The following is a 20776-nucleotide window of genomic DNA, read 5'->3' as shown; positions in this document are numbered from 1 at the left end:
GACCAGGCTGCAATCTTGCCTAGACTATGTTCTCAACAAAGTTGACACAAATTGTACTGTGTAGCACACCAGGGCTTTTCTTTCAACTCCTACGTAGTGGACTTAGTACTTGTTGATACAGAGCTTGAGTTCCACTTAGTGCTTTTGTTTTGTTGGCTTTCTTAATTTCCTTGGGACACAGGTGGCTTACCACTTTCTGATATATCTAATGCTGCTGCAAACATGGTAGGCTGGGGCTGATGGACTCACTGCCCATCTCCATGCTGTTTTTGAGTCTGAGCAGGTTTATGTATTTCACGTGTAGGTATAAGTACATACGTTTCTACATCATTGGAGTTCAAAATATTCTTTTCTCCTATTCCAGTGGGTATCTACAGGTCATATATTGAGAGTAGTAGAGCTAGAAAGTTCAAGATTGTGAAAAATGGGGCAAGTGTCAACAAATGCTTCGTAAGTCAGATACAATGTAAGATATTATTACTTGTAGTAGTTGTGTATGTTGCCTAAGAAACACAATCTTGTATTTTTGTAGTATGAGCTTGGCTGTAAGGCCTGCCAGAGTTTCATTATGGACTGGAGGAGTAGAAGTAGGGGTGAATAGGACCAGACCTAGAGGAGGAATGAATATATGTGTGGGGGTGGGTGGAGGTAGGGGTGGTAAGCCAAGAGTAAAATTCATGTTATCAAGGGGGCAGGGAAAGTCAGATCAATGTGAGTTGATGTCAAGGACCAGACCTTGGCGTGTGTGTATGTTGAGGGGCGCAGACTGAAGGGGTGGGATGTACAAGGAAGCTGGGCCCCTGGGAGAGGCTTCCCCTGTGTTGGTGGGTGGGAACTGTTTGGAGTCCTCTCCAATTTGAAGAAGTACCTAAGCAAGTGCCTGGGGGCTGGGGATAGAGGGTTCAAAGTCCAATATTTGGGTTTGAGAAGGGGAGTGACAGAATTGACCAGGGTATTTATGCCCTGACTGAGCAGGCTGGGAGTGTAGATGAGGTCACCAGTGAATAGCATATAGAATGCTTTTAATGTTGGATGGATGATGGTTGGGAACCAACCAAGGCAGAATGATACAAGAAACATGACGCAGGTGAATACTCCTGTGTGGTGGTCACAGGTAGGTGGATAGGAAGGTTGGTGAAGGCTATGGCACTCTGGTGTGTGTGTGTGTGTGTGTGTGTGTGTGTGTGTGTGTGTGTGTCTGTGTGTGTGTATTCATGTGCATGCCCAGAAGCTCAGACCAGGCTAAGGACAGAAGTCATTCTCCAGATCCTCCTATTGGAGGGGTTGGGGCTTCAGCTACATTACCAGACTTGGTTGGAATGGGTCAGGCACTGGCTGAAGGTCTTCCAGAACTTCAGCTGAGTGAGGCCTGGGATAGTATGCACTGATACTTAATTTCCTAAATAATCAGCATAGAGATGTTCTTTATCTTACAATATGTTAAAACTTACCTAAATTGAATGTTATCCTAATGGTGACATTTGTAGCATTTAACATAGTTTCTCTTCATTTTAATTATCTAAAAATATATTGGTTCCCTTTAGTTCATTTAGAGGTATGTTTTATATGTACCCTCTGTTCCTGTTACTTCCTACTCCCTCCCTCCATTTCCCCAGCACACCACTTTTACACACTGGTGAGTACACAGACTGTTACATCTGTCCACATAATTCTTTATTTTTTTAAATTTTTGATTAAAAAAGTATTTTAAAGATTTATTTATTCATTCATTCATTCATTCATTCATTCATGATAGACATAGAGAGAGAGAGAGAGAGAGAGAGGCAGAGACACAGGAGGAGGGAGAAGCAGGCTCCATGCTGGGAGCCCGACGCGGGACTCGATCCTGGGACTCCAGGATCACGCCCTGGGCCAAAGGCAGGCGCTAAACCACTGAGCCACCCAGGGATCCCCTGATTAAAAATTTTTTAATTTAAGTTCAATTATTAACGTATAATATATTATTGGTTTCAGAGGTAGAGCTCAGTGATTCATCAGTCTTATAGGAAACAAACTGAAGGTCGCTGGAAGGGCAGAGGGTGGAGGGACAGAGTAGCTGGGTGATGGACACTAGGGAGGGCACTTGTAATGAGCACTGGGTATTATACTCACATACTTCTATATGTACATACTCCATACACACTCACTTGTACACATAGACTTATATTTGTACCAAGTGCTTGCTCATGCGCGTGCGTGCATGTGCACACACAACTGACATCATCTGTTATTACTCAGAAGCATTTAGGTATCCATTATAAGTAGAACTATCAAATTCTATGGAATCCCTTCTTGCAGGGATGAAGCATCTTTTATTAAATTATTTATGACTTGGCCCTTCTCTCTTTCACTTCCTGGAAGGACTCGAGACATTTATTGTTCTTTTTAAAGAAATGGGTCAGCCTTTTTGAAGGATTGATTTTGAGTCCCACTCAATGCCCACACATTTGAGGGAATCTGACACCATCATCTGTGAGGGACTTTGGCACATGGTTGCATGTACTTGATTCTTAAACAAGTTAGCAGCTTCCAGCTCTCCCTGGGGAATGGTGTCGCATGAATCATTAAAGTCCCTAGAGAGTCTCCAAATCACATTTTGGTCATTGGTTCCATGCTCTTCTTCTAAACCTTCTGACTGGAGCTGCTAATAGGAAGGCAAACTACTACTTTCGCCTCTACTTCTTTCTCCGTCTTTGCTCTTCCTGTGGTGGAGACTTCCCTAAGAAGTAACAAGAGGAAGGAGAAGCAGAAACAACTAAGAACCTGTATGATTTAGAACTGGCTCAAAACCAGGAGTGTGAATGCTTGGTTGGATGAAGCAATTTTCTGCCTTAACTTTGGAGCCGCCAGGGCACTGTTGGCCTCACTGCATGTGTGAGTGTGTGAGTGCATATGTGTAAATATTAGCTTTTGGTCCTAGATATTAGTTACAGTATCTAGCCACACAGTGTACTGGAGCCATCTAAAATAGTGAGAAATTTGCCTTGATTTAGGTGAGTAAGTTGAGGGACTTTGAATATTCAGCAATTCTTAAAATATACATAAGTGTGTGTTTGCATATATATATATAGATAGATAGATGTAGATATATGAAATATTATTTTCTTGCTGGAGAAAATTTCAAAAAGTAGAAAAGTTAAAAAAAAATAACTTGTGCCCCCTGTCACACACAGAGAACTACTGTTAATATCGTAGCATGTGTCCTCATCTTTCAAGAAGTACATGTATGTGTATATTTTTAAAAATTAGGATCCTGATGCTGATACAGTTATAAACCTATAGTTTTAATGAACTATGTATTATGACCATTTCCCTTGTCATTAAATATGCCTTAAAACAACATAATATTCTATCCCATGGCTACATTGTAATTGATGTGATTAATCTTCTTTTTCTGGACTTGTGGGTTATTTCACATTTTTTTAAACCAGTATTCTATAGTGAATATTGTATAAATACATATTCTTGCTTATTTCTGGTTATTTCCTTAAGCTAAATTTCTGGTTGGGGAATTTCTACCTTAAAAGGTTTAAGCTCTTAGTCTACATGGCTAAATTGCTTGTTAGAAAGACTGTAGCTGTGTATATTCTTATTTAAAAAAAAAAAAATCACGACTTGAGCCAAAGACAGATGCTCAACCACTGAGCCACCCAGGTGCCCCTTTTATTGGAAATTTAAATTTAAAAATACATGATTGTCATAATAAGTTCAATTATATAGGAAAATTTTAAAACATTTATTTAAAACAATTTTTTAAAATATTTTATTTATTTGAGAGAAACATAGAGACAGCAACAGAGAGTGTGAGTAGGAAAGAGGGGGAGCAGTGGGGAGCCCCATGCAGGGCTCTATCCCAGAATCCTGGGATCATGAATTGAGCTCAAGGCAGATGCATAACCGACTAAGCCACCTAAGCAGCCCTGATTTTTTTTTTAGCCCTGAATATTTTAAAAGATTTATGCTGTCCCCCTCATCCATGTCCAATATCACTCCCATAGAATAACCAATATTAAGAATTTGGGATGAATCTTTCTGTGCCTTTCTTTTTCATGTGCAAATTTACATATGTGTATATAGTAGTTTTGGTTTGTTTTTACTATTTTTAAGCTAAGCAATAGAACTGTATTATACACATTATAACTTGCTTTTTCCACTTAATACAATATTATGTCTTTTTAACAGCTACAGAATATATAAAATTGATACAGTATAATTCATTCAGTCAATCCCTATTGATGACATTCAGGCTGTTTTCACCTTTCTTTTTTACTGACACAATGCTGTTGCTATCCATACCCGTATATCTTTATATACTGGTGCTTTTCTTTTAGTAGACTGGAGAAATAAAAGTGGAGTTCTGGGCCAACAGATATATACATTTAATATTTCAACAGGAGATTTTGGATTACTTTCCAAAAAAGTGTATAGCAATTTATAATTCCATGAGACATGTAGTTACATTGCCTGACCCTCCACATTGGATATTATCAGACTTTAATTTTTACTGGTTTGATGTACGAAATCGTTATCTGATTATTAAGTACATTTTGAAAGAAATGGCAGTTTTCCTATAATTTTACAAAGTTTACACCTTCAACATAGGCTTTTATGTTAACACAGTTATATCTCAGACACACACATACACACATATACACAGAGCCTATTTCTATTGCCAACTTTTTTCTATTCTTTTGGCTGGTGGCATGTTGAGCGGGTTAGCTGATGGAGAATCAAGGCACAGAAGAGACTGGCCAAGCCAGACAAGGATAGAACTCAACCATAAAATTTCATTCTTCAGTCCATTCTTTTTATTGGTGGCAGGATATGAGGATGGATATGTGGGCTCCTAGTTTTTGTGTATCAAAAGCAGTCCCTTTCTGGACTGCATGATGGAATCATCACTTTTTCTTGACAACTCTTTATCTTTGAGGGGCGGCACCTGTCCCCTCATAATTCTTGAGACCCCAGGAAGAATTACAGGAAAAAATTCTGTGGCAGAGAGTGTGCAGCTATTAATTCCCAAGCCAGGTTGTCAGCTCATCAGTAGAGAGGGAGAGAACAGATTCGTGGCGAAGTGCATGGTGTCTGGAGACTGCTGGTGTTTGAATCCTGGCTCTGCCACTTTCAAGCTATGTGACCTTAGGCGAGTTAATTAACCTCTCTGTTGCTTCAGTGTTCCCATGACAGATGGGGATAATAAAAATTCCTGCCTCATAGGATTATTGCAAGGGCTAATTCAACACATGAATAAAGCACTTCAAACAGTGCCTGGTACGCAGTAAGGACTATATGCATGTTTGCTACTATTATTATTAATTTTTATTATTGCACACTGAAATGGTATTAATGTCACACACTATGAAGGCAGGGCAGCTCTCCTAGAAGAAAAGCAAAGAAACCGAGAGTAGAGAAACAGCCGCACAAGAGGCAGATAGAACCATATATGGTGTAGATTCTGTGACTAGATTCTGACTTTCTAGATGCTCACTAACCTGTTAATAGGGAATGGTGTTGATTGAGGCAAACACAGCTGTCCCCAGACCCTACTGTGAAGTGACCATGATCTTTGATTCCGCCCCCCCACTCTCCAAACCTTGGTGCTGCCTCCACAGCTTTGTCCGAGTCTTGGTTACTTGTGAAGGGCAGCAATACCTGGTGAGGTGTTTCATGACTGCTTCCCTGAGGAAGAGTCTAAGGGAAGGTTTTGCCTGCATCTTTTCAAGGAGCACTGATGTTGGCTCCTTGGCTTCTGGCTCCTGGGTATGTATGTAAAATCCTTGAGTAGGGAATCAGGATGGACTCTTCCGTAATATGAGTGGAGTGTTAGGATCTGAGACAACTGAAAATGGTGACCTGGAACCAATACTAGTCCATGGAGTAGGACTAACTCCATGGAGTAGGACAAAACTTTATTATGTTTTGTAGGGAATGTGCTTATTGAAGCAGAGCAGCAATCAAGTTTTGAAAAGTTTTCATGGAAAATGCATATAATGATGTTATGCAAAGTAACAGGAAGTGGTAACAATGACAATAATTAAATAGAAAATATGCAGAAATAAATTGCACCAAAATGTTAATTGTGATGACCTTGGATTGATGAGAGCATAGGTGCCTTTTGTTTTCTTCCTTATCTATTTATACCATTTCTATATACAGACTTCTAATTTTCCGGAATGAGAGTATATTATCTTTTTTTTTTTTTTTTTTTGAGAGTATATTATCTTTGATAGAAAATAAAATAGTGTAGTTAAAGGCTATAATCAAGAGACTCATTAATATAGAAACAACCTAAAGGGCCACAAAGGGGGGCTGGTAAAAAACAAAATGAAACTATGGTACATCCAAATAATGAACTGCTGTGCAGCTATCAAGATGATAGTGTGAAATTGAAATTTTTCCATTATAGGATGTTAAGTGGAAAAAAGTAGCATAGGAAACAATATATAATATATGCTAAATAGCAAATGTAAATATATATAAATGTATATGGAAGTATATACATTTCTGGAAGAACATAAACAAAAATGTTATTACAGTGGATGCGATTATTGGTAACTTTTATTTTTTGCGTATCCACATTTTCTAATTTTCTACAATAAAACATGGATTACCTATATAACAAGTAGATGTTTATAGAGCTTTTAAAAAACAAACATCCGAAGAATACTCTTAGGGCAATGAGATCCTGTAAGGAATAGTGACAAATTATGTATTTGTAAGCAATGTTGCCATCTGGTGGATCAAAGGCAAAAACTCACCCTCTTCATTTTTCCCTGGGAGTTAGGAAATGCATGTCAAATTCTGTGTCATGTTTCAGACCAATACCTGGACAAGTTTAGTGACTTAACCAAAGTGTTCCTTTGATTCACGTGAAAAGTAGCCCAGTGACTGGGTAGGAACCTAATTATGGGTATAACGTTTCAATTTAATTTAAAAAATTTTAACAAAATACCTGTTTTACTTAAAAGTGCCTGTGGGCACACTCATCCATAGACAATTCTGAGTTATCCATTTTATTTAGGATTATTTAGGGCAAAACTAACATCTTAACATAACTTTTTTCAACTACTTGGCTTAGTACCCAGACCTTAATTACACTGCAAATATTTGTAGAATGAATGATTACTTCTGGCTGACTTACCCCAACTAACAGTTGGTGTATTTTCATGGGCTATAAATTAATTTAAATATGAACCAGTCAAAGCACCAGTTCTCTTGATAAGCAAACATGAAATAATAAAATGCTTTACAAAGCCAAATGATGGTAGTTTAGCTGCCATTGTGGATACTCTACCCCCACCCCCCATCATCACCATAAGACTCTCCTATATCTCGCTCAGCCCATTTATGATTTAACTTTTCTCACTCACCTTTCTTCTTATGTGCATGAACATCTAAATCTTTGATAGTCCCCATGGAGAAAAACATTGTTAATGTCTCCCCCACCACATTCTTCCCAATTCCCCCATAAAGCTAAGCTGCTGCCTTTGAGAATTAACCCTGGCTTTCCTTACTGCCACCCCCCTCTCCCCTGCAGGTGAGCTGATCAACCTTGCCATGTACTGTGAGAGGATAAGGAGGAAATTCTGGCCCGAGTGGCACCACGATGATGACAACACCATCTATGAGTCTGAGGAGAGCAGCGAGGGCAGCAAAACCCACACGCCCCTGCTGGATTTCAGCTTTTACTCAAGGACAGAGACCTTTGAAGATGAGGGAGCAGAGAACAGTTTTTCCAGAACCCCAGATACAGATTTCACTGGACACTCGCTCTTTGATTCTGACGTGGACATGGATGACTACACAGACCACGAACAGTGCAAGTGATGTTCAGCCTTGCTGACCCTCTTCTGCTAGAGCTGCCACTCCCTGGGGTTGGCCCGACGTCCTGGGTAGAAATCCATCTCAGCTGGGAGGAGATCTTCGTGCTCGGCACACTTCTCACAAGCTAACTGGACTATAGCAGCCTTATTTCTTTTTGTACAAAACAAAAACACAGAACCATTCAGATGGCTCCATTTAAAACAAACAGGCAAAAAAAAAAAAAAAAAAAAAAAGTCAGCATGGTTCCTGAAATCCATTTTTGTTTTCATTAGAAAACTAACATTCTGTGGTAGAGCAGGTGCCAGAGCAGGTTGTCTATGGATCGTGTTTACGTAGATCCTCTTCAACCGGAGGGCTTAGCTGTGAGATGGAGTCTTGAACATCCTGCATCCACCTGGGTTCAGAGTCAATGAGACAAGTCACCAGGAGAAATGTAGGAGACAGATGTTCTATGGTGGCTGCTTGTATTTTATTTGTGTATATTGTATGTTGAGATAATTCAAATAAAATCCATAGATATTCAGTGAACACCTACTACGTGCAAAGCACTGTGTTAGGTGCTAATCAGTATAAGTTTTCTTTGTCCTGCCAGTGACTAGCTGTGTGATTTCGGGCAAGTCCCTTAATTCTTGTGTGCCTCATTTCCCCCACCTGTAAGGTGGGGATACCAATACTCTCCACCTACCTACCTCACAGGGGTGTTGTGAGGATTCACGTGGTAACATTCGGCGCTTTAAACCTCTTGGAAGGGGTGTGACATAAACGCAACATTTTCTTCTTGATTGTGCTTCCGACGTATGAAGATTCGAGGGCAGAGGAATTCCATATCCAGCCAACAGCAGCCACAGTCGACTCGCAAAAGCCGAGCAGACGAAACATGCAAAGGCACAGCTAGGACTCTGTCATCGTTCTTCCCTGTGATCTTGCTTGAATCGAAATCTTTTGTTGAAAGAGCCTTGAAAAATATTTTTACAGATCATCAACAGCTACACACAGTCTTCAATTCTGTGGACCTGCAGAAGTCTTTCTTTTGTTGCCTGAACGCACACTGGAATGTCGTCCTTTGTTGACTCCCGAGTGTTAAGTTGCCTGTGTTCGGTTTATTTGAAGGGAATAAAGCTCAGGAATATGATAGGTTTCTTAGGGGTGAAGGGGAAGGTATTTGACTGATTTTTCTAAGCAGTCGCTTACCAACATGTAATGTCTTTTTGAAAACAAACCTTGCAAGAAGTATTGAAAAGATGAAGTATGAAGAGGATCCTGTTACTGATATCAAAGCACTTTGTGCAGTGTAGACTCTATGCAGTTTTACTAATGCAACCTTTCTGGTGTTCTCAGCCATTGCCCCGTGAGAGGAAGGCAATGCTGAGGACAAATCTTAATATTTCTTAAGGATTTCCCATAGTCTCCCTGTGCTCCCTCTCCTTCCCCGTAGAGCACATGGATCCTTGGGGTTACTCTATTTACCAAGGCATCTCTGAAGACATTATTTTTGTTGACTTAAAACATTTTCCAGTGAAATATGGGGTGAAGATGCTGGGGTGATGGCCGTGGATTTGGGCTAGGAGGGTCGGTGTTAAGATTTACTACTGCAAACAGAACTGCTTTGCTTCCGATCACAATGGACTCACTGGGTAATGGTTATTCATTGTAGGGCCAAAGACGCACTGCTTAAAAGACAGCAACTTGTGCTGAGAAGTTCACATACTTTGCTTGAAAAAGACTCTCTTTGAATATGGCTTTTGCAAAAACAACCCTAAAATGCGGTGGATTCACAAAGAGGTAAAGGGGGAGAGTTGCTGAGGCCGCTTACCATTGAAGCAACTGTGTGGGATATATGTAACTGGGAAGAAATGTGGAGATGCCCTGAGTTAGAAATTCTTGTTGCACAGGAAACCCAATTGGTAGTATCTTATTAAAACCTTTCATCTTCCAGAGGAGACTGTTTGTGCCTGATGAAAATGTGGTGGAGAAGATATGAATGGATGAGCGTGTTTTATCTCCAGCGTCGTGTGCGAGGATTGGTCATCTCTGTCTCTAACGTGTGTTCCAGGGTCAGCTGGTGGTAGTTCTGAGTGACTAGGGATACTTTGACTAGGGAAATTTTGGGCTTGAAAATGTGAATGAAATAAACAGATGGACTATAGACCTGTCCGCAAAAAGACCGACTTGCCCTGTTCCCACCCTTAGCTGGAAAGAGTTGTGTTTGAAATTTTGCCAACAATTTATTCTTACTATATAGCACCAGGTGTGTTATATCTTCACTTCAAGAATGATTAAGTTATGCCTGTGTAGAGTCACATATTTTTTTATTGTGCATAGCTTGGCAAGTACATGGAGAGCCAATGTTTTTTTGTGAAGTTGTAAAATAAGTCATTCTATCTAGGTACCTCTCACAGGGGCTTGAATGGACATTACCACTTGGAGTCTTGGGTACCAGCCTGATGGCTCATGACTGACTATACAGCATTTTGTAGGTGTAACCTGATTTGGAACCCTGGAATATACCCAGGTTTTACCTTCCAATGTGTATTATAGAAACAAAAGGACCAAGAGAGAATCGCTGTGGTGTGGATGACCTGGGTAGTCTTTATGGGATGGCTTTATTTTTATCTTTTTAATTTTTATCTTTCATTCTTAAGCTCCCCAGATTTGAAATGTTCTCCAATATGGTGAACAGGTGCTACTTATAAGAAAAAATAACAAGAAATTAGGGGATATTTTGGTTATCTGGCTTACTTGTTCAAGTTGTGTTTCTTTTTTATTGGAAAGTAACTTAAGGAAGTGTGATCTTTAATGTTAACAGATGTTTTTTGGTTGATCGGAAGACCCACTAGCCACCTGTTTTTGTTTGTTTCTTTTTTACCTGTCATTGTAAAAATAAATTCTGCTCTTCCATCCCTCTCCCATTGTCCCTTATCCCCACTCATCAGGATCGAAGAGCAGCAACAGTGTGATTTAATCTACATGTGGCAGAATAGATATAAGGGCAATATAAATTTATGCAGAGGTAAACTATATTGTCAGAGTTTACCATTTTGTTGTTACAATGAATTGTGAACAGTGATGCTACGGAGGCCACCCAGGTGACTGATCATAGACTTAGAACAACTTGGACTTGAATCACAACTGCAGTCTGGCCCTCCAATGAACCCTGCCTGTATGTACTGTGGTGTTAGAAATTAGGATATCTTTTCCTAAAATAGTTAAGAGTTCAAGGAAAGGAAGAGCTAGGGATTTTAGCTTCATGGGTGTTGCGTAGATTATTTGAGAGAAAGTATAGAATCATAGCAATGTATAGTGGGGCCATGGATTAGTTGTAGAAATCCCCTTACAGGAGAGCCTCTGAGGTTATTGGCTCTATGTCACATGCACATTCATTTGGAGGGCAGGACCTGAACTGAAGTCATTGACCTTGCTTTAGATGGTTCTTGCCATTATACCACTTTGACTTGGTTTCCTTTTAAAACTCATGTCCCCTGAGAAATCACTCCATGCCTGTGGAACCAGAACGTCCCCGCCTCTCTTAAAGAGTGCTTGGGGTCTTCCACTCTTGTTCTCCATGTCTATTCAGGTCCATCCAGACCAATTCAAGAGATCTTTCATTAGGATTTACTCTGTGCAAGACACTGCTAGACTCTATGAAAGACATCAAGTCACCAAGACTCCTTATCCTTTGTTATTTATCTTTAAAGAATCCATACCTGTTTGTTCACTTATTATGTATTTACTGAACATCTACCTACCCTCTGCCTGGCCCTAGGACCCATGCTGGATAAAGAGGTGAACAGAACAGACATGACATCCTTGTTTTAGGGCATCCTTTTTTTGCCTAGACTTCTCTGAAAGCTTCTTTTAAATGCTTGGTTGCTTCCCTGATCCATTCCACCCACCACCATTAATTTTTTTAAAAAGCCTTGGCCCTGAGGGGCTGCCATATTGCCTCAGGATGAGGGCCACTCCCTGGGGCATGGTATTCTCACCTCTTCTCTCATCTCATTTCCTGTTGTGTCTCCTAGGGCTCCTCCATTGTGAGCCATCCAGTGCATCTGGGTTGGTCTCTTTGCCACTGCCTAAATAGGCCTCGTGTCTGTCTGCCTCTGCTTATGCCTCTGCCTATGTTAGCCTCTCTTCTGCCTCTGCTTATGCTAGCCTCTCTTCTGAAATGCCTGCCCTTCCTGTCTGCTGGTCCAACTCATGCCCAGCTCTTGAGGCCCATTCATCCATTCTGCAAGACTTCCCAGCCCATTATAATCTCTCCTTTCTCTAGAAACACAGCACTCATCATTTCCTTCCATGATGGCTACATGGGAAAGGTATGCCCAGAAAGCAGGCCATACACTAAAAAGTAGTGGTTTTAAATTTTTTGTGTTGGGGCTGTCACTGACAATCTAATGAAAATCCTGTACCTTATTACCAGAAAAATACATATATGCAAATATGCAAAATTTTACATATAAGTTCAGTTTTAGAGGCCTGAAATCATTCATGGATTCCTTAGGGATCTCACAGACCCTAGCCAAATAAGCCTATTAGAAAGTCTTTAAAGTTACTGTTGTTAGTGTTCATTCTTTCTTGCCTCTGATGTATTCAGAGAGGAGAAAAATTGGTCTGGGATGTATGTGCAAAAGCAATCTCTTATTGTCCATGTCGAGTGTGTGTTGAGTGACAGGGAAGGAAGGAAGAAGAGCAGTCTAACATTAATTGATAAAGTGTCTTTGTCTTGACAGATTCGACCTTTCGAAACTGACAAGATTTTATTGTTGTCATTGTCGGTTGTCTTTAAACTATCCAAAAGTTAGTTTATCAAAATCAATTCAGGGCCAGATGAGCTTCACTTCAGCCCTTGAATCCACCACTTCTGCGTGGGTAGGGTGACTGGCTGGGGGCTTCAGATAGGAGAGAAGAGGCTGGATTTTTCCTTATAGGAAAAAGGTGTGCACAGTCACATTTTCCTGTACTCATCCATCCATTTATTCATGAATTCATTCATAGGATAATTGTTGAGTGTATTTTCAATAAAAGGATGGTGCCTTTGTTGATAGGTAACTACTCAGGTTTTTCTTTATTGTCGTTGTCTTTGTCGTCTTCTTTTTTTTTTTTTTTTTTACAGGGTGAAGTTATTTTCATTGCTCCTGACTATGATCCAAGATCCTTTGCTTTCCGTTATGTGCAGTGCTGTTTAAGTTGAACAAGAACCGATGAAGGTACATTCGATCACAAATACTTCGAAGTCTGAATGCTGAACTCTGGCAACCCATCTTTAATAGATCCAGCCATCAATTATGTATGATTGTGGAGTGTTTGACCTTCTTTCACTTGCTTCCGGTGGTCTGGATGAAACTAGGTGAAGTTTGAAAGGATCCCCTTAGTGGGTGGGGCAGGAGGTCCCACTTTCCTGGAGTACTCTTGCTAGTGCTGGGAGTAAATGCAAACACATCATGAATGTTTTCGTCATTTGAATTCCTTACCAGAAACTTGAGTTTTTAGTCCCTGACTTTAAAGAATATCCGGAAGATATTATTTAAGATTCCTTAATCTTTAGGATAAGATAACTGGGATGAGTAACATATTGACCTGGTCTTTAGAGATGGTTAGAGAGGAAACTGAAAAATAGCTTAAAGGAAAGTGACTCAGCTCTCTTGGGGCTGACAGTGTGACCCCCTCCGGCATTCTGGCTCTTGCCAAGGCAGGGAACTTGTCCCCAGAACAAGGCCCTCTGAAACTTATTGCTGGCTAGATTATGACAAAGTGGGATGCTCGAAATTCAAGATTATTGCTCCAAGTTGTAAAACCTTTAGATAAATAAAGGGGCCCATTGCAATAATAAACTAACTTATGAATGTGGTCTACCCAGCACCAACACTCATGATCATTTTAGTAGGAGAAACAAGTTACCTAGAATAAAAGATTGGTAGAGACTTTAGTGTTCTGTACACAATTAAATAACATCAGCAATGAACTTCATGGCCTTCTTGGATTTTTGAAAATTGTTGTCCCTATTAGTAGCTTTAAATATTTTGAAGCAATCCACTAATTGTAGAGCAATATGTATTTATGATAATGGCTAATTTTATTAAATATGAATAACTTACACCCTGCCCCCACCACAGCAAACATCTTTTTTTTTTTTTTACTTTGTGACTTTGGAATAGAGCAACTCATTTATCAATAATATTTAAAACTTTTCCTTTCTTTAGTATTTTTAAAAGTTACTTATGGCTTTAAAAACAATAGGATTCAGCTCCTAAATTGTCATGTTAATTAGCTGTGGCTAAAAAGCAGAAGGAATACAATTAAGTGGAGGGCTAGGAAAGAGAAATGCAATGCTTTGGATATTTGCCACCTCCCTCCTCTTAACAGTCACAAAACGAAACAGATCTGTGGATTTTTTTTAACAGTTGTTCAGAATTAGAAGTGTTGTGTCATATTTTCTTCTCTCTCTTCAGTAAGAGATCACATTTGGCTTATTCAAACACAAACCATGTCCAAATGATTGTATTTTTACTTTAAACAAATTGTATCTGAATTCTTTTGCAGCAATAAGATTAAAAACAGTGCTCAAATTTTTGAGGAATCTCTGCTTCAGTAGGGGCGACATGTTTGTGTTACTCCTGTCAAAATGATTACCTCAAGTAATCAGTCTCATGGGATCATGCTTATTGTAAACATGTGTTTTCCCCAGAGATGTGCATCCTGCAGAGTGTCTGACAGCTCAGACGGTGGTGATGGTTGGGAAGATAAGGGTCTGAATCCTTCAGTTAATGGTATGAGGATTTCATGGAGTGGGAGGAGAGGAGAAAAGGGCGACGGATGTGGTGGCTTCAGGCAGCCACGTGGTATGGCCGTGTTAGAGATGTGTCCGGCACGTCAAAAGTTGTCTCAGTGGTGGTGGTAGTAACACAATACAAAATCCAGGTTTATACAACAAAAACAAATGCAATTTATAGGGAAGGGTTGTTTGTGGATATACAGAAGACCGGTGAAGGAAGCATTGGAGTAACATTGATCTTTGTCTTAATTTATATGCTCGAGCTCCAGGATTGTCCCACCTAAAGCCAAGGAAGTAGGGGAGCAGGTAAGAGCAGAGTGTTGGACTCCACCCAGTTCCTTTGATTCTGGAACTTCCTTCTAGTTTCTCAAAAGGGTTTGTGGCATATGGCTTCCATTTTATAAGTATAAAATGTACAAAGTAATGTCTATTTGTTTCGTTGATGTCCTTTAAATGGAGACACCCCAAATCATCGGTATTTAGGCAGGGGTCTCCAAACCTTTGTGCTCATTCACTCCACAGTAAAACTTTCTGAGCATGCTCGTTAGCATATTTATTTATAAACACACACACACTGCTCACACTGCTGTACTGATACGTACATGAAAAACCATGGCAAACATAGAAATTTTCATATTCTCCCGCACTCAATAAGAGTTTAGGGAACAGGGCAAGGTGTATTTAGGGGTAGCACCTAGAAGGCTGCCATTGATTAAAGAATGTGTATGTAACATTTGCGGCAAAGTGATATGTAAAATAGGCATGGGCGCATGATCGTAGGTCAAGGAATGTATGTCTGCGTGTATTTATTTTTACTTAAAATGGACATTTTTAGTTGGGGAAGAGAATAGTGAATACATAGATATCCCCTTTACAAGAGCCATTTTTGATCCTGTTTTTTGGGACCACTTGATCTGGAATGTTTCGGAAATTTCTGAAAGATTTCACAGTCCATGGATTTAAGCAAAATAAGAAAGGAGGGGAAAAAAACAATGCAAATATGGGATGTATTGCTTGAGAATTCCAGTACCAATCTGAAAAGCATGTTTTGCTAATTCCTGGTAACCATCATCTCACTGATTATATATCTTTCTTCTGTTTGTTTGTAACCCCATGTCTGCAAATGTGTGGAAGATGCACAGATTTATTTTCAGATGTCTGAGATAGGAAGGACTGATGTTGGTATAATTTGAACCCACATTTCAACTGCTTGGGGGCTGATGGGTGGACACGGCCGGCCTGGAAGCATTTACCTGAACCATCTGTTTCGCAAACACAAATAGCGTCTTGCTGAACAAAGGGCCTCCGTGTGGAGGTGGCATTCCAGTGTTTATTTCTGGACCTATGAGTTACTTTAGCACAGTTATTGTTAGTAGTTTATAAAGCCATATTTAAACTTGTACACTTGATTGTAAGATAGATTTGAATTGTGCACTATGTTGATTACTGTATATAAATGTGGAAATTCTGTACATTTGGTCTCAATGCTGTATGTATTTGATGTGTAAATGATAACTAGTGGTTATGAAATAGCTTTGCTGTGAATGTCTTTATTCCCATTTGCTTCTCTTTTTGCAAATTTGAATGTTTTAAACGTTACCCTCAGGAGGAAAATCTGAAATTTTTGCATCTAACATACTGTTAAGTGGTGGTCTCTTAGATGCTTGGGAAGATCTTTTCCTTGTAAGGCTCTTGTATAATTAAAACATAGGTAATGAATTTTTTAGCTATATAACTTTTGGATAAGAATTTCAAACGAATGTTTTTTAAGTAGAAAAACAGGTCTTTGAATATGTTATCCTCCCCTCTCCTGCCTTTAGTTCCTTTTTAAGATTTTATTTACTTATCTGAGAGAAACAGACGGAGAGAGTGACTGAGAGGAGAGGGAGAAGCAGACCCCTGGCTGAATAGGGAACCTGGTGAGGGGCTCGATCCCAGGACCCTGGGATCATGACCCCAAGTCGAAGGCAGACACTTAACCGACTGAGCAACCCAGGTGCCCTCCTGCCCTTAGTTCTTGCCCAGTGTGCCCCTCAGAGCTTTTGGGGAGTGATATCCACTAGTAGAGAGAAGAAAAGGAGAGGGTGGAAGCGGGACACATGTTACGACCTTCACGGGGGGTACTAGGCCTGATGACAGAGCAATTTCCTTTTCTATTGATAGTGTCTAAATTAGTTTTTGTACCTCTTCAATGAAGTATGATTCCCATTTTGTAGATGACGGAAGGAGCCTTGGGAAGGTAGATTAGGGTAAAGTGGCTAAGATGTGCTCAAGTTATAGATTTGCAGTGAGGGCTTTAGAAATACAAATCCTGTCACTAAGTGTTCCACCCAGACACGCCTGGCAATGAATGGCAAAAGACAGCGGGGCCTAAGGGCATGTCAAGACCCATAGAGACATTTAGGATGTTTGAAATCCTATCTAGAAATTTGACCAATTATTATTCATACGTTAGCATCTTAGCATTTATTTATTTTTTAAGAGATTTTATTTATTCATGAGAGACCTACAGAGAGAGGTAGAGACATAGGAAGAGGGAAAAACAGGCTCTCTGCCAGGAGCCTGATGTGGGACTCAATCCTAGGACTCCAGGATCGTGACCTGAGCCAAAGGCAGATGCTCAACTACTGAGCCACCCAGGTGGCCCTAGCATCTTAGCATTTACAGCAAATTGCAGTAAGGTAACATTCAAAATCCTAAACTTCCCCAACCATGGGAATATCTATTAAGTAGGAATTGAGAGGATACTGTAATCCCACATTCTAGAGATATAATTTGGATTTTAGACCCCCTTTCCTCTGTTGACTTATAAATCCCAACTAGTCAACCCTGCTTATTAACACAGGCCCATAATTGAAAATGCTTTGGGACAAAGCTATACCTACTTCCATTTAAGTTAGCTCCGGACCCTTCCAGAACTTGTGGGGAGGTCCTGGGTTCAAGCCTGGTCCCCTTAGGGAAGCTTGCCCTCTTCGCTTTCCAAGGCATCAGAAGGAAGGGGGGTGGGGTGTTCGCCTTTCCAACGTGCTGTGCTCTCTCAGAAGGAATGTCTTCCTGCCAGTTGTACTGAATATTCCACGACTTGATTTTTCATATTTTTGTCCTTCTTCCTTTCAGAGAAGAGGCAGAGCAGGTGGTGTCCTGGCTCTCCCAGGGGCGGCCTATTTTGCTTGCACATGATGCCACTGTCAGCACCCATTAAACCCTTCCCAGCTGGGCTGGTTCCCATTAGCACCAGACTTTTCTTTTAAAGCCTACTGAGGTGAAAGTAGTTAATCCCGTGGATGAGAGGAAACTTTGGAAAACAAAGGAAAGAGGACCAGCTCCCTCCCTCACGGCAATGGCTGGGTTGGTGCCCTGTGTGCCCAAGAGCTACCTGGTGTATTTTCATGGTGGTGCGCCCATTGTGAAGACGGAGGGTCATCTCCAGGTGAGGGCCTGTTAGGTTGGAGGCTCACCCACTCGGGGAAGTGTGTTTGGCCTGGGCGAGCACACTGGGTAACAGGTGCTCAACATGTATCAGGTCAACCCTGATGAAAACAACACCACAGGCAGCCTTGAAAGGGAGGAGGAGAGTTGAGGGGAGGGCTACAGGGGCAGGGAGCAGCCCCAGACCCCTCCCCTGGGCCCTGCTGCTTCCTTCTGCACCCTCACAGACCTCCCTGCGGCCAGCTGGGGCATTCATGGGCTAGCAGTGGAAATTTTAGGACTGCTCTGGGATGTCAGAGTCCAGATTCCCTGGTAAGAGGGGGGTTAGAGGGAAGGAGACTAGGCCGGACTGTTTGGAAGTCATCCCTCTGAGGGTAAGGAATGAGGACTTACGCAAGGAAAGAGTATTTAAATAAGACTTGTGTGATGACAGCCTGGATGTGGGCCCAGTCCGAGGAGAGGTGGCCACAGAGCAGCTGGGCTGCATCTCGGTGGCCACCGAGATGAAGTTAGAGACCAGAAGTGGGGCAGGGGTGCTGTGGGAACCGGAAGGGCGAGATGCCAGGCGTGGAACGTGGAGCACATGCACAAGGAAATGCTGACTCCCGGGTGTGGGGAAGGAGAAGACCAAGGTGTGGGGGTAATGCTGGGATGTGAAGAAGCGCTGGTCTGGGGGAAAGTGGTGGTTGGGTTTAGCCACACCAAACATGAGCAAGCAGCAGGAGATGCGGGACTGGAGCTTGGGAAGGGGGGGCAAAGTGAAGCTGCAGCCCCGGAAGGGGTTGTGGAAGCAAATGGGCTGGAGAGTGATGGAACATCTTTAGCTCCCTGCATTTGTTTAATGTTGCCCTGCCGGTAGGCGACTGTCTCAGTAACTCCCTGCCCCTGTCACCTGTGTCCTCACATGCGAAACGGGGGGTCTTGCAGGTTGATCTTCAAGGTACCTTCCAGTTCAACCTCCTTTTGTCCTTCCCCATGGTTGAATACCATTTTCCTATCAACACCGATTCCACCTCCTGCTTTGTTGATTCTGATCGTGTTGGAAGGAGGAATTTCGTGACCAGATCAGCCACTAAGAGCTAACATTTACTATCGCTTAGTCTGTGCCATGCCCTGTGTTCTTGGCAACCTGCACCCCTTAATTCGTTTAACCTTTACAAACGCCCGGTGAGAAAGGGACTATCAGTGGCGCCACTGCCACCACCATGATTAGCACCACCACCACCACCACCACCACCACCACCACCACCACCATCACCACCACCTTCCTCGGCACCATCACCATCATCACCATGTCTGGTTCACAGATGAGGAAACTGAGGTAAAGAGAGGTTAAATGACTTGTCCCGGGTCTCCGCCAAGTGAACAGCAGAGCTGGGGTTTGAAGACCTAGGTTTGAGCCCATTTTGTGCACCGCTAGCCCTACACCATTCTAGTGGTTGTGACATTGGACCACACAACCTTTTAGGAGAAGGCTTGTGTGGAAGCAGAAATGACTTAATTAACTTCTGAGTTATTCTCAGGCAGCCATGGGGTTTGTCTTCTTACAGAATGCACATAAACCCTGTCACCAGGCCTTGGATCCATGTTCAGACAGACGCTGGTTCTGTGCTGGATGGTGGGGGTGGGGGGGACCTGAGTTGTGGGTTATCCCTGGTTCATGTGCTTCCCTTCTGGTGGTCATGGCCATTGGCCCCACACACTGGCATTCGCCTTGACCCTCCTTAGAGAGGGAATTCCTGGGGAAATAACAGAAAAAGAAGGAGACAACCCCCCTAGGTGGCAGAGTTCTTCGGGTTTCTACTGCCTGCTGCCCGGAGGAGCTCATCACATGCATTGCTGGCCACCATCTGTAAGCAGTTGCTGCGCACTTCTCCGTCTCTAACCCCACACCATGCTCCCCGTCTCCAGACCCACATATCCATATGCCCGTGGGATGCTGCCTGTGGATGTCTCCACACGTCCAGATGTCACTGCTAATCCACATCCTCCTTCCGTCTGCTGTTTGTCAGGGTTCCCGAGCCTCTTAGTGTCTCAGCAAGAACCCCAGAGTCACCCAGTCCTGGGGGTTCTGCTTCCTGAATTCCTTGGAATTCATCTCCTCAGCTCAGCCTGAGCTTGTGGGGCTGCTGCCTTCTGTCTAGGTTCCTTCCTTCTGGTCCGCCTCCCTCAAACCAGCCTCCACCTTGCTGCCAAGCTATTCAAGAATTTGCATGTCATCCTTGCGCAGGGGCCATGCTAATCTTCTCTGTGTTGTTCCAATTTTAGTATATGTGTTGCCGAGGCGAGCACTGCCAAGGGACTCATAAAGGGAAAACTGTCCTTGTTGTTTCTGTAGCTTTCAGGATAAAGTACAGGCACATGAGGCCTTCCGGGACCTGAACACGCCTCCCTCACTTGCCATATTTCCCACCACTGCCCTTCCCATCTTCACACACCAAACTCCAGAGTTACCAAACTATGGATTTTGTCACCTTGTTTTACCTGTCATTCCACCACTGAAGGAATGATGCTGATGTAAAAAAAAAAAAAAAAAAAAAAAAGTTATTGGCATTTTTTCCTCCTTTTCTATTTACATAGATAACAAATGGCTGGCTACAGTTGATTTTTTTTTTTTTTTTTCTGTTTTCTCTGCTGAGTGCCTTCTTTTCACCAGACTTTCCCCAAGGAGAGAAAGCGAAAGAGAAAGGTGTTCTTCATTTCTGACCTGGTGGGGGATAGAAAGGTACATCAGATGCTGACTCTACCCTC

At 41.9% G+C, this 20776-nt stretch overlaps 1 protein-coding gene and 1 non-coding gene across 6 annotated transcripts in view; one reads left to right on the top strand and one right to left on the bottom strand.

Moving 5' to 3' along the window:
* FAXC (failed axon connections homolog, metaxin like GST domain containing) overlaps positions 1 to 16128 on the top strand; it is a 78226-nt gene extending 62098 nt beyond the window's left edge. For 4 of the 5 annotated variants that reach the window (XM_025444520.3, XM_025444521.3, XM_025444522.3 and 1 more), the window contains one exon: positions 7538 to 16128. In XM_025444520.3, coding sequence (XP_025300305.1) covers positions 7538 to 7827 — 290 coding nt within the window. In that variant the 3' untranslated portion in view covers positions 7828 to 16128. The remainder of the gene's footprint in view (positions 1 to 7537) is intronic. The other variant, XR_003135662.3, reaches the window with a different exon arrangement.
* Positions 16129 to 20210: 4082 nt separating this feature from the next.
* On the bottom strand, positions 20211 to 20317 carry LOC112658766 (U6 spliceosomal RNA). The gene has a single exon (XR_003135945.1). It is a non-coding gene; the product is annotated as a U6 spliceosomal RNA (small nuclear RNA).
* Between the last annotated feature and the right edge of the window lie 459 nt (positions 20318 to 20776).

The sequence above is a fragment of the Canis lupus genome, chromosome 12 (genome assembly GCF_003254725.2).
Source record: "Canis lupus dingo isolate Sandy chromosome 12, ASM325472v2, whole genome shotgun sequence".
In the NCBI taxonomy this organism is placed as follows: domain Eukaryota; kingdom Metazoa; phylum Chordata; class Mammalia; order Carnivora; family Canidae; genus Canis; species Canis lupus.
Note: the sequence above shows the minus strand (reverse complement) of the source record. Positions and strands in the feature narration are given on the sequence as shown.